The following is a 25,523-nucleotide window of genomic DNA, read 5'->3' as shown; positions in this document are numbered from 1 at the left end:
ATTAAAATTTTCTACGTTTCCTTTCTCCATATCTTCTATTTCGCGTTCTAGTGTTCTTATCTTTTGTTTAATTGATTTTTGTTCATTTTTTGCAAAATAAATCGAGAAATCTTTAACCTTTCGTTTAATTAACTCCCATGTCAAAATAGGGCTTAAAGAGGAATTTATACTATGAATAATGTCTAAGATACCTTTTTTATATTTTTCATTGTCGAGATAGGAAACGTTAAGTTTCCAATATCCGGGACCTTTTTTCGTTTTATCGATATCAAAACTAAATTTTAAGTATCTATGGTCACTCATTCGACTCCCGTTTGAATGAGTGCCTGGAATTTTTCTAACCTTGATATCTGCTATGCTATAATAAAAAGAATCATTTATAAAAACATAATCTATTCGACTTTTAGGATCATTTTTTGCATCACACCAAGTGAAACCTGACATACCTGGATTTTGTTTTTTCCATATATCATCCATGTTATAATGCCTTATCAAATCTTTTAAATAATTTGCACTTTTATCTACATTATTAATATTGTTTATCTGGCAATTAAAGTCTCCACATAGTATAATATTTTCGTTGACACAATTTTTTGAAATAAAGTTCTTAAGTTTTTTTGAAAAATTCACACCTCTTTTTAATTTCATTAGGTGCATATATATTTACTATTGTAAGAATATTACCCTCGATTTCAAGATTTATCAGAATTTTCCTACCATCAATAGACTTTTTGACATTTATTATGTTAACATCTATTTTTGCGTTAAACAGAACAGACACGCCTCTACTGAATGCAGAGTCGCTATATGCGTGAAATGTTTTTCCTCTCCAGTTTAAATTATATACAGATTCATTTTTTTCTAAAAAATGTGTTTCTTGCAACAGAATGATATCTATATTACATTCTTTCAACCATGTAAAAATTTTTCGTCTTTTTTCGGGGGTATTTAAACCCCTTACATTAACTGAGATAAATTCTAATTTTTCCATAAGAATTAATATTCAAATGCATATATTTGTTATAGAAAAAAATACCGTAACTTTTCATTCCAGTCCGCTGATCGAGAATCAAAGTCCTGCGACGTTCGAGCATTACACAGTTTTTGATTTATTTGTCCTTCTTAGCCGGGTCGTCTGAATCAGAGTCCGATGATTCATCAAAACCTGACATGGATTCAGAATCCGATTGATTCCTTAAAGCATGTAACATCTGTGCAATGTCTCGCTGTTTGGTGTTAACTTTCGGTTTTTGTTTCTGTTTTGGTTTGCTCCACTGGTCACTTTTTTTTCGTTTCCGTATTTTTTTGCCGATTTTACTGATAATTTTGCCAAGAAGGTTTTTTCCAGGCCAGGAATCAATTTTGGTGTTCTCCGTACCTTTTTTATCCAAACCAGTGCCCCATATGTCATTGTAGGTTGATTCGGCGAATATAATGTCCTTCTTAACCGATCTTAATTTTTCCCGAAACATTGGGACTTGTACACATTTATTTTCGATTATTTCGGTCATGGCTGTTTCCCTGGTCTCAAACCATTGCTCGTTGGGTTTGACCTTGTCGCCATACCGTTTGGCTGATAGGGCATCTCTGGCCTCCTGAACCAGTTTGGCTGACTCGAGATCGCCACATCTAACGGCCTTTGTGTATTGGAAGGCGTGTTCCGCAGATTTATGCGTTATTCCATAAATATTTAATTCACAAGGGAAAAAATTAGAAAGCACGTTGTCTTCTCCGTTAAAGGCAATAACGTTTTCTTGGACTTGATAATACGCGCACTTTTCATCCCCTGGCTGGTGCCCTTCCTGTTTACACACTTTACAACGTGGGGCGTTATTACAGTACCTCCTGGTATGATCTGTCGCCCAGCATTTAGTACATGTGAGTTTCCTCTGGGATTTAGGCTGACCGTAATGGAAAATCTGACAGCGCAGGCCCGCACAGTAGTTGATCCTGGGAAGATACTTTTCTTCGGGTAAAGGCTCAATGTAAATAAACCGATTCCCGTTTAGTACACTAGTCATCCTATTTGTAACCGGGTGGCGAATTTTCTCGTATAGAATATTACTTTTAGGCTTGACTTCAAGTTTTTCCAGTAATTCATGAACAGCTGAATCGTCTACAGATAGGGGAAGGCCACATAATCTGATTTTCAAAGTTTTCTCTGTGGTACTATGGTTACCTGACGAGTAAGGATTTGTGTCAAAGAAAGAAATAGAAATGTTTTGAATATGTATTCCCTCTGTTAGAAGTTTTTCTCTACTGGCATTATCACTGAGGTAAACTCTCCACAAATTCCGGTCAAGTTGTAGACAATGCAAGGAATTTCCAACCACTTTCGTGATACAGTCCATTAAGTCGAAGTCTGTTATTCTGCCATCATCCGAGCATTGAATTTCTGAGTCTTTTAAATATAGCGGTTTGATCGTACGTTCCTCTGTCCGATCACCCATGACGGAGTTTAAACCTCGCTGTGCAATACAAGTAATACAAGCGATCAAGGGGTGAAGAGTGTTCACCAAGGTATCAGATAATTCACACACACAAAAAATTCACAAAAAACGAATATAATATCCAATCCAAATCCAATGAACATATATACACAGGCCAAAAACTATCCTACGCCACTTCCAACAGATTTTAAGTGTGTAGAAATAGAGATTTTGGCAAAAAATGTCAAAAAAAAAACACAAGAACAGATAAAGCGTCCACCCTGTTCCGTGTCACGTGACTCATCCGAGTAGGCGTCAAGTTCTATTGCCAGGCGAATAGCTTCATTTAGATTCTGAGGTCGACTCTGTTTAATGCGTAGTCTCATATCAGAATCTATCAATCCATCAATAAAAGCCTCTTTACCAAGAGTTTCTCTTACTTCTGCCGGTGCAGATGGATATGCCAAATACGTCAATCGGCACACAGCTTGGCCTAGCTCAGATAATGTTTCTGATGCCCGTTGACGCCTTTCTTTGAGTTGTGCACGGTACAACCCCGTTTGATTAGGTGGAGCAAATCTTTCTTCAAGCGCTTTCACTAAATGGTCATATTGTTGTCCCGTTTCTGGCGAAACATTTCCTAATATTCCTTGTGCAGCTCCTCGCAGTGACACTGCTAAATACAACCCCTTTTCCTTAGAATTCCAATTATTAATAGCCGTACACGCATCAAAATGGGATTTATAATCCAGCCAAGAATGAGTTCCATCAAAGGTTGCTGGCTTAATGTTACACTTGGCTGTAGCTTTCTCACTTTGGTCCTTGTTCTCTTTATCAGCAACGTTGACTATCTGTCGGGGAAATGAGCTATCTATCCCTTAGTTTACCTCATTTCCGGAATTTCCATATCGACTCTGCGCATTCGCGGGTATCTGATGAAGCGCATCCACAGGTGTTTGATGCAGCGCATCTGCTGATATATGCTGCAGCGCATTCGCGGATGTACACTTCATTTGAATCGGTAGCTGTGCATTATGTTCTAAAGCAGTTTCTGAAAACTGCGCATTTAATGAAGATCTTAGAGTCTCAAACTTGTTTTGTACCTGACCCTCATGAAATAATTCTGCATCTTTCGTTTGCACAGGAGGCCTTTTTTGATACTCTCCTTGCGATGTCATTTCCAATTGAACTTGAAAAGGAGAATGCGCCAGAGTCTCACTCAACATATGAACTGGGTGTGGATGTGCACTTGACAAAATGTTCGGCGTTTTCCAGTTTGGCTGTGGCACCATCGTTTCATATTGTTGAGCACTCGCAGCATAATCCCTTGTCGAACTGGGTGCATTTGGTTCTGCAGTGAAATTTCGTTGAGCTGTTTTTCTCCTTATTGTCACCCCATCTAGCGCTCTTCCAGGCTGATTTTCTTGTGCGCGTTCACCAGTCAATGATGCAATTCCAGAATCGCGCATTGGTCGAGTTGTTTCAACGGGTGTAGATTGCTGTTCTATTTCAAGACGCAATCCCTCACAACTCTTTTCAAGAAAGGATATCTCTTCGTTGATCATTTCCTCCATCGCACTCATGATTTACAAGGCAAATATAACACAAAAATTTTTTAATTTAAAACTTATATTATTTACTTTGATTATCTGCCGAATCCCACCGCGCTGCCACCAAAATTATGTAACGTTTTCGGGTTCTTTTATGGGATTCGGCTGTTCTATCTGAACAATTAAAGAATAAATCAATTTTCTCAATCACAAATTTAAATTAATAGTATGTACAATTATTCCTCCGTTTCTCGGGAGCGCACGCGCCTTCCAAGGACTGAAGCGCGTCTGTTTCTTACCTTCAGTCAAACCAGAATATCAGGTACTTTATCTAAATAATATATAATCAATCAAAGTCTCGAAAGTCTATTTCAGACACATAAGACTTGATTCAAGGTATTCCTTGCAGTACCTACCACGTTTGACTTCTCTGTATACAACCGTCTTTCCAATTCGGCTGTCAGCAACAGACTAACTAAAACAACCGATTGTCTCCTTATTTATACCTACAACAGGTCACATGACCTGCAGAGAACCTAAAGGAAACAAGAAACCGGAAGTCAGTGCGACTACCGAGAAATGAAAGGATAATATGATCTCGATTACAGTTTTTGCTTCAGAAGTTTGCTAATGCTGCTCTCGGAAATATTCGTTCAAAGAAGTATAGGTATTGTTCGAAAATACACAAGTGTCGAAAATGGTTGAATATTTTGAAAAGCAGAATAATGCCAGGGAAAAATAAATTTTTTATCCCTAGATAAAAATCAATAGACGCACTATATAGATTATTTAAAATAAATCTATTTTTTTATTTCCTTTGAAAACTTTGATGATCGTGATAACATTTGGCTAAAACATGAGTATGATAACTTTGAGAAAAAAAATTTTTCACAAGTCCATGCGTAAAATATCACGCGAAACCTCTTTAGAGGTCTTATACCCCCCTTTTTGTCACAATTTGTTAACGTGTATGGACAACTTCATAATTGGAGAATGTGTATGGAAGACCGGGGCTGTATTATATGAGGAATAAACATTATATGCAGAGTTTTCTTCATTATATGTTGTACTATTTTAATTATATGAAGTAGTTTTTAAAGTATATATTGAGCAACTTCCATTATACACCTGTCAGATCATCTTTCATTATATATTGTAGATATATGTATGTCATTATATTTTGTACAACACCCGTTATATTTATATAAAGTGTTTTATCATAATATGAAGTGCTTTAAACATTTAACAGCCCCCCCCCCGCCAGCAAATCGTCAGTATGACGTTCCGTAAATCGTACGAAATTCATCCATATACGTATGCTATTTTGAATACCTCTTACAGAAAATGTGTAAGAGATATTGAAAAAAAAGTTTGTTTGAAAAAAATAAAAAGTCTGTAGATATATCCAGATGCAAAATTGTCCTATTTTAATATCAGGCCAATTTTTATACTCTTTGACTTAAACTTTTTAGGAATAAAAAAAATGGTACGGAATATTTTCGATTCTGATAAAAGACATTCAAGACTTATTGACATCATTAACTTTATTTTTTTTTTGTTTTTTCAGAAAAGTTTGATAGAATGGGTGAATACAGAATTTGGAAAAGTCCAATATCAGGTAAGGAAAAAGTACAGTATATATACATGTATATTCTTCCTCTCGTGCATATATACCTATTGTCACTGCCGACAATATGGCCCTTTGATGAGCCATTTTTGTCCTCTTGCGGAATGGACGACAAAATGTACATTTACACATTTGCACATTTTATCGTCGAAATATTTTGTTAAAGAATTATATTAACTAAGGCCGATGGAGAGATATTGATACAAACATACATGTAAATACAGGCAGTTGTGAAAAATAAAGTGTATGGTAGAAAAGTCAGCTTTTCTCATTACATTATATCTATCATCCGTCTGTAAACTTTTGGCATATTCAGCATTTTATCAAGTACTACTCTGCTAGCCCTAACTTGCCAAGAAGTACCGGTATACATTGATAAACTGGATTTAAATTTCTTAAAATGAAGGATGATGCTTTTTGTGTATGGAAGTGGTTTAGTAAAAATTAGATGACATCTTCTATACATCTTTTCAAGAACCGTTGGGTCAGAAAAGTTGAAACTACGAAATAGGTTTGTTGTGAGATGATATGAGCATATCTTGTTAAAACTAAATGCTTTTACTTTGTTTTAAAATCCCTACAGGTCATTATTTCAACTTACTTTTTTCTCCGAAAAAATGAGCCTTGTACTGAATTCTCAGACTGGATAACACATGTAAACTTCCTGGAAAATCTCGGGTATTACGAAATCAGATATATGATTAGATTAAACCTGTCCAATAAAATCCTTTCGTTACAAACCAATATAAACAATCCCTCGGATACAATGCAAATGAAAAATTATACAATACAAATGGAAAATATAGAATACAAATTAAAAAAATTGTACAATACAAATGATTTTTTTTACAATATAAATGAAAAATTATACAATGCAATTGAAAAATATAAAATGTCAATGAAAAATTATACAATGCAAAAAAGCAAATAAATTATATAATGCAAATGAAAAATTATACAATACAAATGGAAAATTATAGAATGCGAATGGCAAATTACTGAGTATACAATGCATAAAAATTATACAATACAAATAAAAAATTTTATAATACAAATGGAAAATTATACAATACACAAAATATCATACAATACAAATGGAAAATTTTACAATACAAATGGAAAAGATCGAATATTGCAACGTTTGACTTGACATATACTACATAGAAATATTCTTTCAAAATCTCCTTCTAAAGATATAAACAATCCCTCGGATACAATGCAAATGAAAAATTATACAATACAAATGGAAAATATAGAATACAAATTAAAAAAATTGTACAATACAAATGATTTTTTTTACAATATAAATGAAAAATTATACAATGCAATTGAAAAATATAAAATGTCAATGAAAAATTATACAATGCAAAAAAGCAAATAAATTATATAATGCAAATGAAAAATTATACAATACAAATGGAAAATTATAGAATGCGAATGGCAAATTACTGAGTATACAATGCATAAAAATTATACAATACAAATAAAAAATTTTATAATACAAATGGAAAATTATACAATACACAAATTATCATACAATACAAATGGAAAATTTTACAATACAAATGGAAAAGATCGAATATTGCAACGTTTGACTTGACATATACTACATAGAAATATTCTTTCAAAATCTCCTTCTAAAGATATAAACAATCCCTCGGATACAATGCAAATGAAAAATTATACAATACAAATGGAAAATATAGAATACAAATTAAAAAAATTGTACAATACAAATGATTTTTTTTACAATATAAATGAAAAATTATACAATGCAATTGAAAAATATAAAATGTCAATGAAAAATTATACAATGCAAAAAAGCAAATAAATTATATAATGCAAATGAAAAATTATTCAATACAAATGGAAAATTATAGAATGCGAATGGCAAATTACTGAGTATACAATGCATAAAAATTATACAATACAAATAAAAAATTTTATAATACAAATGGAAAATTATACAATACACAAAATATCATACAATACAAATGGAAAATTTTACAATACAAATGGAAAAGATCGAATATTGCAACGTTTGACTTGACATATACTACATAGAAATATTCTTTCAAAATCTCCTTCTAAAGAACATAAGGATAAGACGAGATGACTTTTGTAAAAGCTTCATTACATAGTGTGCGTTATTTTTTGTACGCAGGGGTAATTAGGAAGCATACAAAATATTCTACCTTCAATAAATCAGTGCTATATTATAACATCAATAGTACACAGGGAAAAGTGAGTCACATGATTTTCATGCGATTGCCTTTTCGCATGGATTCCGTGGGGAAATCATATAAAAACCATGCGAAAAGTTCCATATACGAATTTCATGCGAACGTCCCCATACAATATTCATGCGACATTCGTGCGATTTTCATGTGACTGAAATTTCGCATGATATTTACGCAAATTCCAATTTATCATTTTTTCATGTAAAAATCGTGCGAAATTCGCATAAATATTTTGCGATATTCATATATTGATATTCATATATCAAGAAAAAAAGGCAATGAACAAAGAAGTTGAACATTTAAATATTTTTTTTTATGTTTTTCTGCCACATTGATTGATAAAAATTGCCAGTCATATTGCTTTGATGTTCCTAGGTAATCCGTTGACTTTAATGATGGCTGTGTTTACGGCAGTGTTTCAGTACGTCTGTTTTTCAGTCTTGTGTCCTGACGAGCGTTTCCTGCAAAGAAATTTTAATTATTACAAAATACTATTACCCACACTAACATTCCAATTGTTTAGGTCAAAGGGACCAATTCCTAAATTAGGATGACATTAACTACAATAAATTCAATAATATCACTTGAAAATGTTTAGGCAACTTGTATAACTGAGTATGTGAAATGGTACTATATATGTTTAGAGCGAAACAGAAGGCCATGTGTTTAACACATTTATAACTGCAAAGTAGACTTTAAAGGGATTTGTCAGACACCATACAGTGTGTTATTGACCTAGATACTCTATATATCGGGTTGCTGTTGAACCAAATGAGATAAAATGTTTCATTTTGATAGTGATATTCTGATTGGATGACAATAAACATGTCATTGATGGATTTTTAATAAATTACATACAAAAGTACAATCCTGAAAAGATTGGTTTTTTTTATCTGCATTGCCGTCAATCAATTAAATGATTTCGTAAGAACCTCTTTGCCAAACTAAGTAATACTTTTTCTCAATCACTGATTAGAATATATTATATATTTGAATGTCCCTACCTTGGGTTAAATCAAGAAGTGAATCAAAAATAAATGAAAGACCGTCAATAAGTAAGTGTTATACGTTTCCTAATTAAATAGACTAGCACCAGAGACAGGTCGGCCACTATCCCCAGCACTAGCTATTTTCCCTGACTTAATATGTGAGTGCTATGGTCGGTCACAGTGGACGACTACTCAGGATAATAATAAGATAGGCAGACTACCAAAGCAGCTTTGACTCTATTCGGGCCACTGAATGAATTGCCTACTTATCTTTCTAAACACTTAAGCCTTTTATTGAACCTTATACTTACTATCCAGCTTCTACACTCTCGGATAACTTTAACAAGAAAGACACAGATTCACTACATCCCGGGTTTATATACACATAGGGTGTTCTATTTGTAAGGGGTGTCAGGTCATTCCATTTTACGAGGAAAATATGGTCATAAAAACGTTTGATTCAATACAAAAATAACATTTCATTACCCAAGCCTCTGGGTACATTCGTCCCGAATGATAACAACAATTTTACTTTTTTTTATTTAATTTTTTTTTTACAAATTGAACACTATCTGTGTTAACTATTTCAAACAAATACATTTCAGCTATGATTAAGTCAATACAAAATTAATTTTTCCTCTGTAATTTCCTCTATGTCGATATCACCCTGTCTGAATTTCCAAATTGTTTTCTTCGATATTTCTGTCGCAAAATCCGTCTGTGTACCAACATCTGCCTTAAGTTTATCATCGAGGAAACAACCTGATGTCTGAGTCATTGTGGACATCTTTGCCGTTTCATCCACTGCTTGTGAAGTCACAAGGGAATGGTCATCTTGAGGGTGGACACGTTTTCCTGGCAGAGATGGCTTTGTTTTCTTTCTGAAAACCCGACCTGCAAGTAAGTCACTTTCTCTTGGCGCATCCAAAACTTCACCACCTTTCTTAAGAGGATTTTCTACTACTGTAGATGGCATCTCATGACTCTCTTCCAGTAATTCACCTGGATCCTGACTTATCCAATCCTCATCACCTGAATCAGAAACATGGTCATCTGTGTTATCTACATCATCTCTATTCAAATTGTCCTCTTCTCTTTTTTGACCAATTTTATCAGCCACCCCTCCCAAGGGTATTGAATCTTCTAGTAATCCCTTATGAGCTCTTTTCATGTGGCGTTTGACGTTGCATTCCTTCTGTGAAGCAAATTCACAAAAGGTGCAGGCATGCTCCTGCTGTGCACACTCCACTACATGATTGGTGAAGTCTACGTCTCCATGACAGAGTACAGAACACATGGGACATTTTCTTGAATCGATACGCTTTGTCAACTTTGTCTTCACCATGATTGGATCTGAAATAAATGAACAAACATTATATACAAGATACTATAACTGTACTCAATACTAATAATCTGTCTCATAATCCTTTAACCAAACAGGTGGTCGTCTACTTCTGAATTGTCTTGTAGGCAAATCAGCCTCTTTGTCTAACACTTGACTTTCATCTGTTGTTTGCACCTGACTTCCGTTCTTTATTTGAGAATCTTCACTTATACTTTCATTGTCATCTTTTCTTGTCTCATTATCTGGAAGTTGTTCATTAGTGACGGACCTTGGAATGCTTTCAGCAATGTTTTCACTTTTCTCCTACCAAAGTTTGACTGCATTTCAGTCTCATTCTGTCTACATGGATTATTTGATTTGAACCGTATGGACCACAGTCAACCATATATGTCACCTCAGACATTTTCTTGATTACTTTGTAAGGACCACGCCAATAGCTAGTGAATTTAGGAGACTGCCCCGATTTTCTTTTTGGAAAATAAACATAGACTTCATCGTCTTTATTAAACTTTCCTCAGTTCAACTTTTTGTCGTGGTAATGCTTTTGGCGTACTATTTCTTGGTTTGTATTGACACGGACAATTTTGTGGGCATTCTCAAGTCTATCTTGAAGTTCCCAAACCCACGTATTCTGTGGTATTGGTTTTATTGATGAAGGTACTTCATATAAGATGTCCAAGGGAGTACAGACTTCCCTCCCCAGCATCAACGCATTAGGTGAAAACCCAGTGGTTTCGTGTATAGTAGAACGATATGCCATCATGACATATTGCAAGTGTTCGTCCCAGTCGTTATGGTTCTCATTTACAAAACTACTAAGCATCGTTGTCAATGTACGATTGAATCGTTCCACCATACCATCAGATTGTGGATGGTATGGTGTTGTATGTGTTTTCGTTATGCCCAACAAAGAACACATTTCCATGAACAACTTGCTCTCGAATTGCCTTCCTTGATCGGAGTGCAAGACTGCCGGTACCCCAAACCGAGAAATCACCTCTTCTACCAAGATTCTTGCAACTGTGCGGGATTCCATGTTTGGCATGGCAAAACTCTCCGTCCATTTCGTAAAAAAATCAGCAACCACTAAGATATATTTATTGCCATTTTTTGTAAGTGGAAGCTCGCCCAAAATGTCCATAGCTATCCTTTCCATAGGATATCCCGCGTGTACTATTTTCATAGGTGCGCACTTTGTTACATTGTCACTCTTTCTCTTTGCACAGAGTTCGCAACCAGCAATGTATTGGCGAACATCACGTTGTAGTCCTGGCCAGTAATACCTTAGCCGTATTTTGTGCAAAGTTTTCTTAATACCTAGGTGTCCTGCCGTTTTCCCATCGTGATATTGCTAAAGGACACTCCGACGCTCAGAACTTGGTACTAGATATTGATAAAATATCTGATTTGTTGACATGTCTTCCCATTTTCGACAAATGAGGTCATCTTTTACGCAGAGTCTGTCCAACTGAGAAACCAGGGACTTCAGGTAAAAACTTTCACCTGAAACAGAGACCTTACTTGGAATGGAACCAAGTTCTATCCATGAACGTAGCTTTTGAAGGTCGGCATCAGCTTCCTGTGAGGACTGCAATGACTCAGTGGTACCTATTTGTCTAACAATGGGGTCAGTAGACTCTTCTCTCCAGTTATCATCATACCCACATTGTTTACAAGGTAGCCTACTCATGGCATCTGCATTTGCATGCAATCGTCCTGGACGATGCTGAATTCGAAAGTTATATGTGGACAACACATCAATCCAGCGCGCAAATTGTCCTTCGGGATTTTTAAACTGCATAAGCCAGCGTAAGGAACTGTGATCAGTTCTAACAAGGAACTCTTTGCCATACAAATAGTGCTTAAAGTATTTCACAAAATATGTCACAGCCAGTAGCTCTTTTCTCGTTACACAGTAACGTCTCTCGGATTTTGACAAGCAACGACTGGCATAAGCACACACTCTTTCTTTACCATCAATGATCTGAGATAAGATTGCTCCAATAGCCTTATCACTTGCGTCTGTGTCTAAAATGAATTCTTTGCTGAAATCAGGATGAGCCAATATTGGATCAGAAGTGAGAGCTGCCTTAAGTTTTTCAAATGCATCTTGACACTCCTCTGTCCATTTGAAATTCTTGTCTTTGGCTGTTAAATCATGCAATGGCTTTGCAATAGCAGCAAAATTTTGAACAAATTTTCTATAGTAACTGCAAAGACCTAAAAATGATCTCACTTCTGACACATTGCAAGGTGTAGGCCAGTCTTGGACTACCTTTGTCTTAGATGGGCTTGTTGCTATGCCATCAGTTGACACTATGTGACCCAAGAATTCTACCTGACTGGCAAATAAAGTACACTTGTTAGGTTTCAATTTTAAGCCAGCAGATTCCAGACGATCAAAAACGCTACACAAGTTGTCTATCATTCCTTCAAACGACTTGCCAAAGACTATGATATCGTCTAAATAAATGAGACAAATTTCAAACTGCAAGCCTCTTAACACCGTCTCCATTAAACGCTCAAATGTGGCTGGCGCGTTGCACAGCCCAAATGGCATTACTGAAAATTCATAAAGACCACGCCTGGTAGTAAATGCCGTTTTTTTCTTGTCCTCAGGATTGACAGCCACTTGCCAATATCCTGAACATAGGTCCAATGTGGAAAACCATTTGGCTCCTCTTAACTGGTCCAGAGAATCATCAATTCTTGGTAATGGATAGGCGTCGTTCTGTGTAACATTGTTCAGCTTACGATAGTCAATGCAAAATCTCGTGCTACCGTCCTTCTTCTTCACTAAAACAATGTTGGATGCCCAAGGACTACTTGATGGCTCTATCACATTTCTCTTCAACATGTCATCAATGTGAACATCTACCTCTTTCTGCATGTGGACTGGTATTCGCCTAGGAACTTGCTTTATTGGTGGATTGCTTCCTGTGTTGATCTTATGCTTTATAACATCTGTCCTTCCTAGATCTCTATCAGATTTTGCAAATGATGTCTGGTAACGCAAAAGTAACTTGAGGATAGCTTGCTTGTTTTTCCATGACATACCCTGACTTGATCTCTGAAATAAATCATGTAAATGCTCTGGCAATTCTGATTTTTCCTCGTTCCCTGTCGTGCTATTGCATACAGATGCAGTCATGACATTTTGAATTGGATTAAGCTCAGCAATAAATGTTCCCTTTTTCAGCTCTTTAATTTCATTATGAACATTCATTAAACGCACAGGAACTTTGTTTTCCGTGCAATGCTTTACCAGTACTCTTGCAACTAATGCTCTATCAGATTTTTCAAACGGCTTGCATGGCTCGACAATGCCCTCTGCAGGAACAACACAATGCATATCCAGACTGGATAAATTGCATTGCGTCAACATCTCACTCATAGGTGGAATTGTTATGTCCTCCCCAAGAGAAACTCTGAAACAGCCAATTTTACCCTTGTATCGACAGGAAATTGCTACTTTCTCTTGTCCAATTATCAGCGTACACTTTGAAAAATCTATAGCACAGTTATTCATCTTCATGAAATCTAAACCAAGAATTCCATCAACACTCAAGTCTGCCACTATAACTTTGTGCCTGAAATACCTTCCTTGAATGTTGAACTGCAATGTATGTTGACCATACACTCTTAATGGCGTACCATCTGCTACCAAAATGTCAGACTTCAATTTCTCTAATTGTATTTTGGTTGGCCAAACGTCTTCAGTGACTTTCCTGGATATTAAAGTAACCGTTGCACCTGAATCTACCAGAAAGACTAATGGGTTATCATTCACATGTAATTCCACAAACATACCTGATTCACCTGTTTTATTGATAACCTCTGATGCTCCACAACTCAGTTTTGAAACATTGCCTTTATCTGGAGTTTTACTGTTTGTCCCTGATGTTGAGTCTCCTCTTGATTTGCTCGCGTATGTCGGTCTGTGATTAGCCTGTGATGCAAGATAGCGTCTGCACTTACTCTTCATGTGGCCAGGTTTACCACAGTAAAAACACTTAAACATATAAGCATTGTTCGGTGCCTCGATTTGTTGTTTTCTGCTAAAGGTTGACTGCATGGGCACGTTTTTATTGTGTCCTTCCTTGAGTGACTTCACTTCTTTCTGAAGTGAAATGAGACTGTCAGTTACATGTATATCTTTTAATATCTTGTCTGTTTTACTCATATCAGAATCCTTTTCTACTGTTCTGACATATCCTTGCCTCTCCTGCATTTTCTTCTCCGCACTTTGAAATGCTTGCAATTCTACAGCATGGCGAATCGCATCATTAAGGTCCTTGGGACGTGCCTGTTTTATTCTAAGTCTCATATCAGAGTCCCTTATAGCATCAATGAATTGTTCTTTTGCGAGTATTTCTTTAAGGTCTACTGTAGCTGTTGGGTAAGCCAAATTCGTAAGCCTCCTAATGTCCTGGCCTAACTCTGGCATTGACTCTACGGCTTTTTGTTTTCTTTCACGCAATTGAGCTCTGTACAATTCAGTCTGGTTTGTTGGTGCAAACCGCTGACCAAGTGCTGTACATAATGAATTGTAATCACGTTGATCAGATGCCGGCATGTTACCCAAAACGCCTTGTGCAAAACCCCTTAAAGATACTGCTAAATACATTCCTTTTTCTATGGCTGACCAGCAATTTAATTCAGCACAAACTTCGAAGTGCGATTTAAAATCACTCCAGGATGTACTGCCATCAAATGTTGCAGGTTTAATGAAATGACGTTTCTGGTCTTCAACTTGTTGACCTGTAGTATTGTATACTCTGTTTCGCTGTACATTATTCCTAGCTATGCCAGTATTGCAATCTGTCATAGTCGAAGTCTGACCTAACATAGACGTAGTTCTTGAATTTAAGGCACATGGATCAGGAGTCGCTATCATTCCCCCATAATTGTTTATTTGACTAACCATACCCCTTTGGTCTGCCATATGACTCGTCACTCTCCCTTGGTCTGCCAAATGACTAGCCCTCCCACTATGGCTTGTCATGTGGTTTGCCATCTGACGTGTCAAACTATGGTTTGTCAACTGGTCAGTCATTGAAAGATCAACTCTCTTCCTTGCCATACTATGGTCTGTCAACTGGCCTGTCATACTATGGTCTGTCAACTGGCCTGTCATACTATGGTCTGCCAACTGGCCTGTCATACAGTGGTCTGTCAGTTGTCTGTACGTTCCAGGGTGGCCAGATGTATTGCCTGCCATAGTTAAATTACTGTCATGACGTAACAATTGGTGTTGAATGTCTATGTCTAGTCATTTCCATTTCTAACCTTCTAATTTCGTCCTCAAGCAATGTTATGTCATTCTCTATATTGCTACCCATTGCTTACAAAAATGAATTACCAAATATAAAGAGGCAAAGAAGTACACCGCTGCCACCAAAATTATGTAACGGCACTATATTGCCGTCTATCAATTAAATGAGTTCGTAAGAACCTCTTTGCCAAACTAAATAATACTTTTCCTCAATCACTGATTAGATTTATATTATATATTTGAATGTCCCTACCTTGGGTTAAATCAAGAAGTGAATCAAAAATAAATGGAAGACCTTCAATAAGTAAGTGTTATACGTTTCCTAATTAAATAGACTAGCACCAGAGACAGGTCGGCTCTATTCGGACCACTATCCCCAGCACTAGCTATTTTCCCTGACTTAATATGTCAGTGCTATGGTCAGTCACAGTGGACGACCACTCAGGAAAATAATAAGACAGGCAGACAATCAAAGCAGCTTCGGCTCTATTCGGGCCACTGAATTAATTGCCTACTTATCTTTCCTAACACTTAGAACCCTTTATTAATCCTTATACTTACAATCCAGCTTCTTCACCCCTGATCACTTTAACAAGAAAGACACAGATTCACTACATCCCGGGTTTATATACACATAGGGTGTTCTATTTGTAAGGGGTGTCAGGTCATTCCATTTTACCAGGAAAATATGGTCATAAAAACGTTTGATTCAATACAAAAATAACATTATAGAAGTTTCAATGCTTCACGTTAAAGGGACCATAACTGAATCTATAATGTGAATTTTTAAGCACAAACAATAAATGTATCAGAATATGTATCTTTTGAAATATACAGAAAATACGTAGAATTTAAAATTCTACATATTTTTTTTTTTATATCTCAGAATGTGATGAATAAAGTACTTTTCAAGACGGCTCCAACGACAAAAATTATTTGGAAAAAAAATTTTGTGAATAAATGTTTGAAAATTTACGATTGAACTGAAGTCCTATTTCGTAGTACTTAGTAATCAACTGTAGTGATATTGTTCGGTGAAGCTACAAAGGACATAATTTAAAACACTTAAGCGCAGTAAAACGCTTCATATATACATTTTCCGAGTAGGGAAAAGCAACCATTCGTCACAGGAAAACTTACACAAGCGAAATGATTGATTGATTGATTGTATATTGTTTAACGTCCCTCTTGAGAATTTTTCACTCATATGGAGACGTCACCGTATTCCGGTGAAGGGCTTCAAATTTAGACCTATACTCGGCACTCAGGGCCATTGAGCAGTGAGGGCTCTTTATCGTGCCAGCGCCTACCGTGACACGGGACCTACGTTTTTAAGGTCATATCCGAAAGACCCGTGACTTTCACTTCTAGTGCCGAGCGCTTGGCGAAGGAACGGTCACTACCTTTGTTTACGTCTTTGGTATGACGCGGCGCCGCGAACGAGAATCGAACCCGGGCCTCCCGATCACGAAGCGAACGCTCTACCACTAAGCTACCGTGACCGGTGACAAGCGAAATGAGTGTTAGTTCAGAGAATCTCGGCTTCTACACCCGAAAAAATAATAATTGTAATTTCTGCTTCAAAAAATACATCACGATACATCGATTGACCTTGAAATTTTTTTTCTTATCTGTCTACAATTTAACTTTGGTGATATCTGATGAATGAGAAGAAATAAGGCTTTCATATTATACATGTATATTACCTATGACAAGCCCTTTCTAAATACACTTTAATTTTGACCCCTTGACCTTGAAGATTTAAATATTACTTTAAACTGGCCGTTACGTTTAAAAGAGAAGGGGTAGGCCTTTCAATTTAAATAAAATTTGTGTATAATCTGTGACCAGACCTTCCTTAATACAGTATGAGTTTTGACCTCGTTATCTTGAACTTGAATTTTGAACTACTTTTTAAAAAATACTTTAACTGTACTGGAAATTAGCTTTCAATTTTTTTTCCGAAAAGCTACATTTCTATTGATGTCATTTCATAAGCAATTGACAGAAAAATTTTATTATCTGTGCATCATTTTTTATACACATCACATTCAAATGATTTCAGTTTAATGTCTACGACATCTGAAATGATAAATTTTGATAGGTAGTCGTGCAGTTTGAAATGCTTAAGCCTTCGTAGGAATTCTTCTTTTCTTCTTCGTTTAACTCCTCATAGTTATCAGTATATCCGTCCTTAGATTTTGTACATGTCGTAGTGGTATTGGAATTTAGTTGCTCCGCATAGTTCCGTCTTTTATTTTTCAGAATGAATATATATTTACGTCTGAAATAAAATTAAAAATACTCACCGTGAATTTAGAATGTGTATTAAATATAATTATATAAATAAACAGAGTAAAAAAATCTTTATTAAAAATTTCAGATACATGTACATGTATCACCGACAAGCTAAATATATTTCAGTAAAAATAAGAATGAGTCTTAATGATGCAATTTTGCCTTCTGAAATTTAATTTTAATTAATCATTTTTAAAGAATCAAACATTAAGAGATAGTGAATTCATCACCTCACAAGGCATATGGTGACAATAATTGCTAGTAACGCTATAATGTTGAGAGAAACCGAGAAGCCAAGGCCTGATATGTATTCTCCAGTGAGAGCATCTTCTACAATGAAAATATTTTTTTCCATTTAATTTCAGCGCATATACATGTACCGTGAACTATCAATAATCCGTAAGGCCACACCAATGAAAATTTTTGTTCGTCGGACCCGCGCGCTCGTATTTGAATAAAACTATACAAATAATATAAATTTTAAATCCCCGCACCATGGGAATTCTGTGCTGTGTTCTGTTCCATTTCCGCTCTATTTTTCGTACTTTTAATCTAATTACTCTGAAAATCAGAGAAAATATAATTCTCCGCTCAAATTTTTTCACACCCCGCCTAAAAAATATGCCTACGATAAAGTAATAATATTATTATTCAACCGCTAGCCTGTTCGTACTTTTTTAAATCAAATATCCGACGAACAAGAAATTAAATTGGTGTGGCCTAAGCAACATCCGCTATGTGATGTTCAAAAGGAACCTTTTATAATAATAATTGATAATAAAAGATTTAGTTCGTTACAGTTGTCCAGAAGCTCCGAATTCGAATTAATCCGAATAAATAGGTGTCAACTAGACTTGACAGTAGTTTCTAAGGGTTCTCGGTATATTAAGGTAGGATTCTTCTCTGGTCTCTGAGTAGAGGAAATATTCAATGTATATTTGCTTAAACGTCATATATTTAGGTGAAAGAGATTTAAAAGACCATATTTTTCTTTCCTCATCACAACTGTACATTTTTAAATGGAAATGGTCAATTGTGTTTGAAAACTGGCAGGGACTATATTTTTGGCGGAATAGTGGCGTATGAAAATATCTTCTTTTCTGCCTCTCAAAATTCTTATTGAAGTACGAATTTAGTTATAATTTTTACACAATCAGCGACTAGAAGAATTTTTCAAATGTTAGCTAAATATAAGAATAAGGAACTAAAGTTTTAAAATATATCAAATAAATATGAATTTCCAAACAAACTACAATTATGTTTGTTTTTAAAAGTTTCGACTCTAAGTACAAATATGAGCCAAAAATCCATAGAAAGTGGTTTTACTCTCTTACTAAACGGTCAAAACTTTTTGTTTTTGTATCATTTTGTATCTCTTTATGACGTCTTTACCATATGTGAAAATGAGAAAAATTTAAACAGAGGGCGCATATAAAAATAACTTAAATATCCTAAAAATTTAAGAAAAATAGAGAAAATTCCGGATTAGCAAAAATCATCTTATAGACCCTATATGGTAATATCTTTTTATGCAAAAAGAAAAACATTTAATCTTTTGAAAAAGAAGACCCTATCTCATGATTGGATGCAGTTATTTTTATTTTTAAAGACCAGGGAAAGGGTAATGACCTTGACCTGACCTTGACTCTAATATAAAACGGTCAAAACTAATCAAACTAATACCATCTCTTAGTAATATTGTCTTCATCATTCTGTGAAAATTTCATTAATTTTTAAATACAAGAAATACAGTATTGTGTGAGAAGAATCCTACCTTAAAGCATAATTAGAATAAAATTCAAACTCATACTGTTATAATCACATGTTAATCCCTCATAAGGCTCCAGACACCCTTCAGGGCAGCTCCCGTCAAATCTGCTACAGGTTTTACCGTTTTTACAATGTTTGCTGCAACTTTGTAAGCAATTTACCCCATAAAATCCGCTCGGACATTCTACATAGAAAAACAGTATAGTATTATTTACATGCATAAATAGATTAAATGTTTGTGGTGCCATTTGAAAAAAATAGTTTTCGTAAAAAAAATCAAAGAGGTTGATTATTCCAATGACAAGTTTAGCATCATTCAAACAAAAAGTTTAAACATAGAACATTTGATGAATCACACGCTACAACTGCTATAACATCTATGGAAACAAATAGTGCTACATGTACCTTCAGAACAGTTTGGTGAACCCATCCAGCCTGGTGCACATGAACATTTTCCATCGGTGTGTTCACAAATGTCGATACAGCTTTTAGAACAAACGGCTGTACAACTGGATCCATAGAATCCCTCAGGACAAACTTAAAAATATAATTTTAGCTATCATGTTATCTAAAGTATATTCTCGTAGGTACTCAGAGGGCCATTATTTACATACTTAATTGTTGACGGATTTTATCCCGATCATGACAAGGAACACATTTCAGATGTGACCGGTCGACGGGGGATGCTTACTCATCAGTTGCACCTGATCTCACCTCTGTGTTTGTGAGATCTGCGTTTGTTCTGATCCTGATAAATATTGTTTGATTGGTTTCGATGTTGAAGACTTTTTGTTATCTCTATATATTTCATCTTAGATTAAGGGTTCAGTTTCAAAACTTACCTTTCTCACATCGTATTCCTATGTAACCCGCTATACATCCATTGTTACAAACACCGTCATTGTAACGACAGGTTTCTCCATTCAGACAATGCCCACTGCAGTTATCTTTGCAGTCTTTCCCAAACGTATGTTGAGGACACTCTTTGAAAAGAATGAGAATGAGTTCAGTTCGGTTTTGAATACGACTTATTTATGTTTAATTATTCATTTTCTTCATAGAAATAAGTTTTTTCCTCTTTTTCATTATTCATTATTCAAAACATATTTTTATTTTGATTTTATATCCGCAGCTTTTAACAGAATATTGTTGGGTACATCATTACGTAATTTACTAAGTTGTGCCTATTTTACAGTTAACAATAAATACTAATAATATTGTATAGGAAGATATAATTTAAGACTGTAATATATTATAATATAACGTGACTTACATGTACATGTACAGTGTATCTTCAAGCTTACATTTTGCACCGAAATGTTACTTTAAATCAATTTACGGTGTATATATTTGTTCATTTTCTATTTTTTTCCATACCTGTATCACAAAGTTGTCCAATATACCCAGGGTCACATCCGTTCAAACAATGTCCATTTTCTCTTTCACAGTAGGTATTTTGTAGACAGTGTCCACTGCAGTTGTAAATACAGTTTCTACCATATGTTCCTAAAGGACATCCTATAGCGAATTGTAAGAAATTTATTCTGACATGACTAAAGAAATAAAATTAAACTATCTCTCTTTTTCAAAGTGAATATTTCCTATGTTTCCCTTTTAACTCTTCATAAGATGTTTTGCAATATTTAAGTGTTTTGTTTAACTAAACTTATGAGAAAAAAAAACAGATAGCCGCTCTACAATGTTTACGATCAATCATCATAGCCACATGTAATTCAAAATCAAAGTTTACATTGTCAAACGTTCTCACAACGTTTGACATGGGTATGCAGGTTATCGATGTATAATGATACACATGAACACATATATATACGCACGCCGTTGACAATAGGATCCAGTCCACCCATGGGCACAGCCATTAGGACATAATCCAGTCACATGATCACAGGTCTCATTATCTTTGCATTGTCCCGAACAACTGCCATTACATTCAAGACCAAAGGTTCCTGCTAGACATGCTATTTAATGATATGAACATATTAATGCTTCTTCTTTTTTACCATAACATCATTTTCTTATTTTTAAAATGTAAGCTTATACTTACATTGATCACAGAAATCTCCTTTCCAGCCCAGTACACATCCTAAGCACGTACCGTTTATTAAGTCACATCTTTGTTCTTGACACTTACTTGGACAAGATGTGTTGCAGTTTGAGCCATAAACAGCCGAATTTTCACAACCTCGTGGAAGGTGTTGAAAGAAATTTCAATTATTGGCAAATGCATTGTACTAGTATATTTACGAAGAAAAAAAGTCCTGACAGAAACGGCATGAGTCAATTATAAACAAACATGGTTTTCTTGCAAGAGTAAATATGAAACTGACTTTGTTTATAAGATTGAATTGCTTACTCATTACTTATATCTTTTTTATACGATTTTAATTATACTATTACTGAAAGTGAGGGGGTTATTTTTATAGTTTATCATGAGTGCTGGTTAAAAAACCAGTTCATTAGCAGACGGTGATATTGTTTTTGCCACTATTGGAGTTGAGTTTTATATTTCTGGACAAAAGAATGTAAATGTACATTTGTGAAAATAAAAGAGGGTGGAGATTGATGTTTAATATCTTCTGTTTATGTTGTGAATACGATTTTACGATTGATTTAATACTGTAGATCAGTTAATTTTCCCGACACCTTATTTTCGCGAGATACTCATTGACCCTTTATTGGCGAGACAAAAGTTTTCAATTTTGGAATTGTGGATTTTGCTCAATATAATCTTGAGGAATTCTATTATACACGAGAATGAAATTTTCGTGAGCATACCGTCTCGCGTAATTCCGTGAAAATAAAGTTCTCGTGAATAAAAAGTGATTTATTGTAACTAAAGCAAGTTCAGATACTTAACCTTGATAATTTTCACAGATTTTTATGCTGACAATTTTCTTTAATCATCTGCTAACCATAAACCATGACTTCACACAGCTCAGTGATGACCATGCTTTCATATTCATCAGGATAAGATATTTTTAACAATCTTTCATTGTAGAATGTCAAATACCGCCCATGTTTTATACATGTGGTGTTGAAGTCTAATGGAGGTAACTCTGGTCCATCTTTATAACACAGATAGCCATCATCTTTACTCGTAGTATTGGACAGGTAGAGCGAAAATCCAGCAAATCGACCTCGTTGTCTTATTTCTACAACGAAACAAATATATACAAAGAAGATTCAAAACATACTTCCCTGTTCATTAAAACTTATTTGTTTCTGCTTTACATGTACTCATAATTTATTTCAATATTTTATAATAAAAGATTATTCATTATTCAATATTTCCCGATCATAACAAGGAACAAAGTGTGACGGGTTGGCAGGGGATTGCTTACCCCTCCATGGCACATGATCCCCCCTCCGATGTTTTCGTGGTCTATGTTTGCTCTGCTACAAAACTCGTATTGATTGATGAACTTTTGAGCTTGAATGCTCTTCATAATCTCCATATTTTTTAATGGATATTGTTAGAAGGAAATTTTTTATTAATGCAATAGAGGCGAATTTGCAATATTGTAAAATAAAGGAGACACAAATTAAAAACTGTGAAAAAACAACTATTTTTCTTACAAGTAATCTCCAAGAATAATATGCTTGAGGACATATACAACAAAAACCTTTTGTGATTTTATGATATCTGGTACAATGTACTGTACAACGTCTCTATATCAATTTTTTTTTTGAATTACCATCTAAATCTATATCTATATTACTTTTTTATATAAAATTTTCCCTTTATTTTATATCAGGTCAAAATTCCTCGTAATAGAAGTTGCTTTTATGTGTAAGAATTTCTATGGACGCCCTAATTTAAATTTGAGAATATCATAAAAATATCTGGAAAAGGCACATTGAAGAGTTTGTGCACATTTGCCTTGCGTAAGTTCTTAAAAGTTATATTATATATATTCAATAATGAACATTACCTCTTTTTATGCCGTAGCTTTTGAATAAAATTCGAATGTTGTGTATACTGCGTATATCACCGAGGTCGACTTGCCACTGGACATGTTGATATTGTGACCTGTATCCAACAACTTCAGTTCTTATGCAAGTGTCAACATTTCTATCTACTGCATTTTCAGCTTGAAAAAGTCGACAAATGTCTGGCCTTGAACAGGACCACTGTGGTCTTTGAACAGCGGATTTTCCAACTGATAAGTCATCTAAAATATATAATTATATATTATATAAACATTTCGGTCCATTTCTTTTTTTTTGGAAGGGGAAGGGGGTAGACCAGACGGAAAGTAAATAAAGCACTAGCTGTACTAAACCAAGATCTCTATCCAGAAGAACTGGTAAGTGAAATGTTACAAATTAAGCCAAATTGATGTTATTCTTAAAGCAAAGTAAGGTGATAGCAATTAATTCATTTACTTAATCCTCTGCCGCTACGAATACTACCAAATCACATACTTGTAGATTAAAAACTAATTGAATTCGTGTTGAGAACATATTTGACTTAAAGTTTACATTTGCATGCCTTTTAAGTCCATTGCAATTTAATTAAGAAGGCCAATTCCGAAATTGACTCATTATCCGTTGAAAATTTTCTTTGTGTTACAACACACAGACCCTGAATTGCATTTAGCAAAGTGTTGCATAATTGTAAATATATAGGAATCGATTTAAGATTTTAATACTAGTAAAACTAAGTAATATGTGCTTCGAACTCTTGACTTTGAATCTCAGTATATGAACAAATTGCCTGGATCACAGATTCCTGTTCCCGGAATATTATCTTCTTGTAAATAAGCATACAAATTATTTTATTTTCGATAAGCTTTCTATAAGCATTTATAACATCAAATTACCTTTTGTGACAAGAAAGGACGCAACAATAGTCCTCATTTCTAGACCATGTGTGATACTTTAAATATGCTGGGTGTGCTTTACTTATCTTGATTTGTATTAATACTAAATTAAATTTATTTATAAGATATAATATTATGTTGATTGTAGCATTGATATTTTCACCCATCAAAAGTCACTGTTAATCAAGAATATCAAAGCTTCGTTTAAAATCATCATTCCGTGAGTTGGTCGATACAATGACCTTCTCATCAAATACAATCTTTTGTTATAATTCAGATTAAAAAATATGACACGTTTTTTAAACAATTTGTAAATCTATACAATGGAATATCAACGGATTTCCACGATTGAGACAAAGAGTAAACAACTTGTGTGTCTGATCGGAAGGGAACTTCACTCCTCCATGGCACCTCATCCACCTCCGATGTTTTGAAAGATGGTCTGATTAATCCACCTTGGAATCGGTCACCAAATTATCTTATCTGAGCTTAAAATACATTTTGTATTGTTTGGGTCCCTCAAATGAGACCAAACAAACCATAGTCCCGCGTATTATTAGTAATATTTATAATAATTATAACTTTTCCGACAAAAAATAAAAATGCATGTATTACCGTCATAGTATACTTAAATGGAGTATAAATATATTTATGTCATTAATAAAGTTTGTTTCATTTCTACCTATCCCACATTTCTAAAGACATTGGATAACAAGAGGCCCAGGGGCCACATCTCTCACCTGAGCAATTGGCTAGAAAAACGCACATATCAGATCAGAACTGAAAGTTAACTGAGGGCGGGGAGGGGGGGGGGGGGGGCTGAATTTTAACCCCCAGGGGGTCATGATTTGAACAAACTAGAATCCACAAACCCTATAAATATCACTAAGCTTTGAGGTTCACTTGAAGAGAAGATTTTAAAAGGTTTCCCTATATATTCCTATTTAAAACTTTTATCGGCAATTTGGCCCCACCCTACCCCCGGGGGTCATGATTTGAAGAAACTTGAACCTAAACTACCTGGGGATGATTCCACGAGAGTTTCATCTTTCCTGGCCAAGTGGTTCTTGAGGAGAAGATTTTTAAAGATTTTTCCTGTATATTCCTATGTTAAACTTTGATCGGCCATTTTGGCCCCACCCTACCCCCGGGGGTCATG

At 35.0% G+C, this 25,523-nt stretch overlaps 2 protein-coding genes across 2 annotated transcripts; both read right to left on the bottom strand.

Moving 5' to 3' along the window:
* Nucleotides 1–9,347: 9,347 nt before the first annotated feature.
* On the bottom strand, nucleotides 9,348–10,317 carry LOC134229957 (uncharacterized). The gene has a single exon (XM_062711736.1). The coding sequence runs from the start codon at nucleotides 10,178–10,180 to the stop codon at nucleotides 9,452–9,454; it is 729 nt and encodes a 242-aa protein (XP_062567720.1). The 5' UTR covers nucleotides 10,181–10,317; the 3' UTR covers nucleotides 9,348–9,451.
* Nucleotides 10,318–19,578: 9,261 nt separating this feature from the next.
* Nucleotides 19,579–24,401, bottom strand: LOC134229978 (multiple epidermal growth factor-like domains protein 10). Its single transcript, XM_062711752.1, has 8 exons — nucleotides 24,365–24,401; nucleotides 22,454–22,693; nucleotides 21,586–21,723; nucleotides 21,359–21,499; nucleotides 20,901–21,041; nucleotides 20,366–20,506; nucleotides 19,929–20,060; nucleotides 19,579–19,667 (listed from the first exon to the last, which is right to left on the bottom strand). The coding sequence occupies exons 1-8, from the start codon at nucleotides 24,399–24,401 to the stop codon at nucleotides 19,579–19,581; spliced, it is 1,059 nt and encodes a 352-aa protein (XP_062567736.1).
* Between the last annotated feature and the right edge of the window lie 1,122 nt (nucleotides 24,402–25,523).

The sequence above is a fragment of the Saccostrea cucullata genome, unplaced genomic scaffold, assembly GCF_032062105.1.
Source record: "Saccostrea cucullata isolate Sc308-1 unplaced genomic scaffold, CSIRO_AGI_Scuc_v1 ctg683, whole genome shotgun sequence".
Classification (NCBI taxonomy): Eukaryota; Metazoa; Mollusca; class Bivalvia; order Ostreida; family Ostreidae; genus Saccostrea; species Saccostrea cuccullata.
The sequence above is the reverse complement of the archived record's forward strand: the minus strand, read 5'-3'. Positions and strand labels throughout refer to the sequence as shown.

What these genes read in the sequence shown, in the direction of transcription:
- LOC134229957 (XM_062711736.1), bottom strand. Translation starts at nt 10,180, where the DNA reads ATGGTGAAGACAAAGTTGACAAAGCGTATCGATTCAAGAAAATGTCCC.
- LOC134229978 (XM_062711752.1), bottom strand. Translation starts at nt 24,401, where the DNA reads ATGAGGACTATTGTTGCGTCCTTTCTTGTCACAAAAG. An exon ending in AGGAGATTTCTGTGATCAAT is followed by an intron (nt 21,500 to 21,585) that starts GTAAGTATAAGC and finishes ATCATTAAATAG; the next exon opens with CATGTCTAGCAGGAACCTTT. An exon ending in TGGACAACTTTGTGATACAG is followed by an intron (nt 20,507 to 20,900) that starts GTATGGAAAAAA and finishes TTCTTTTCAAAG; the next exon opens with AGTGTCCTCAACATACGTTT.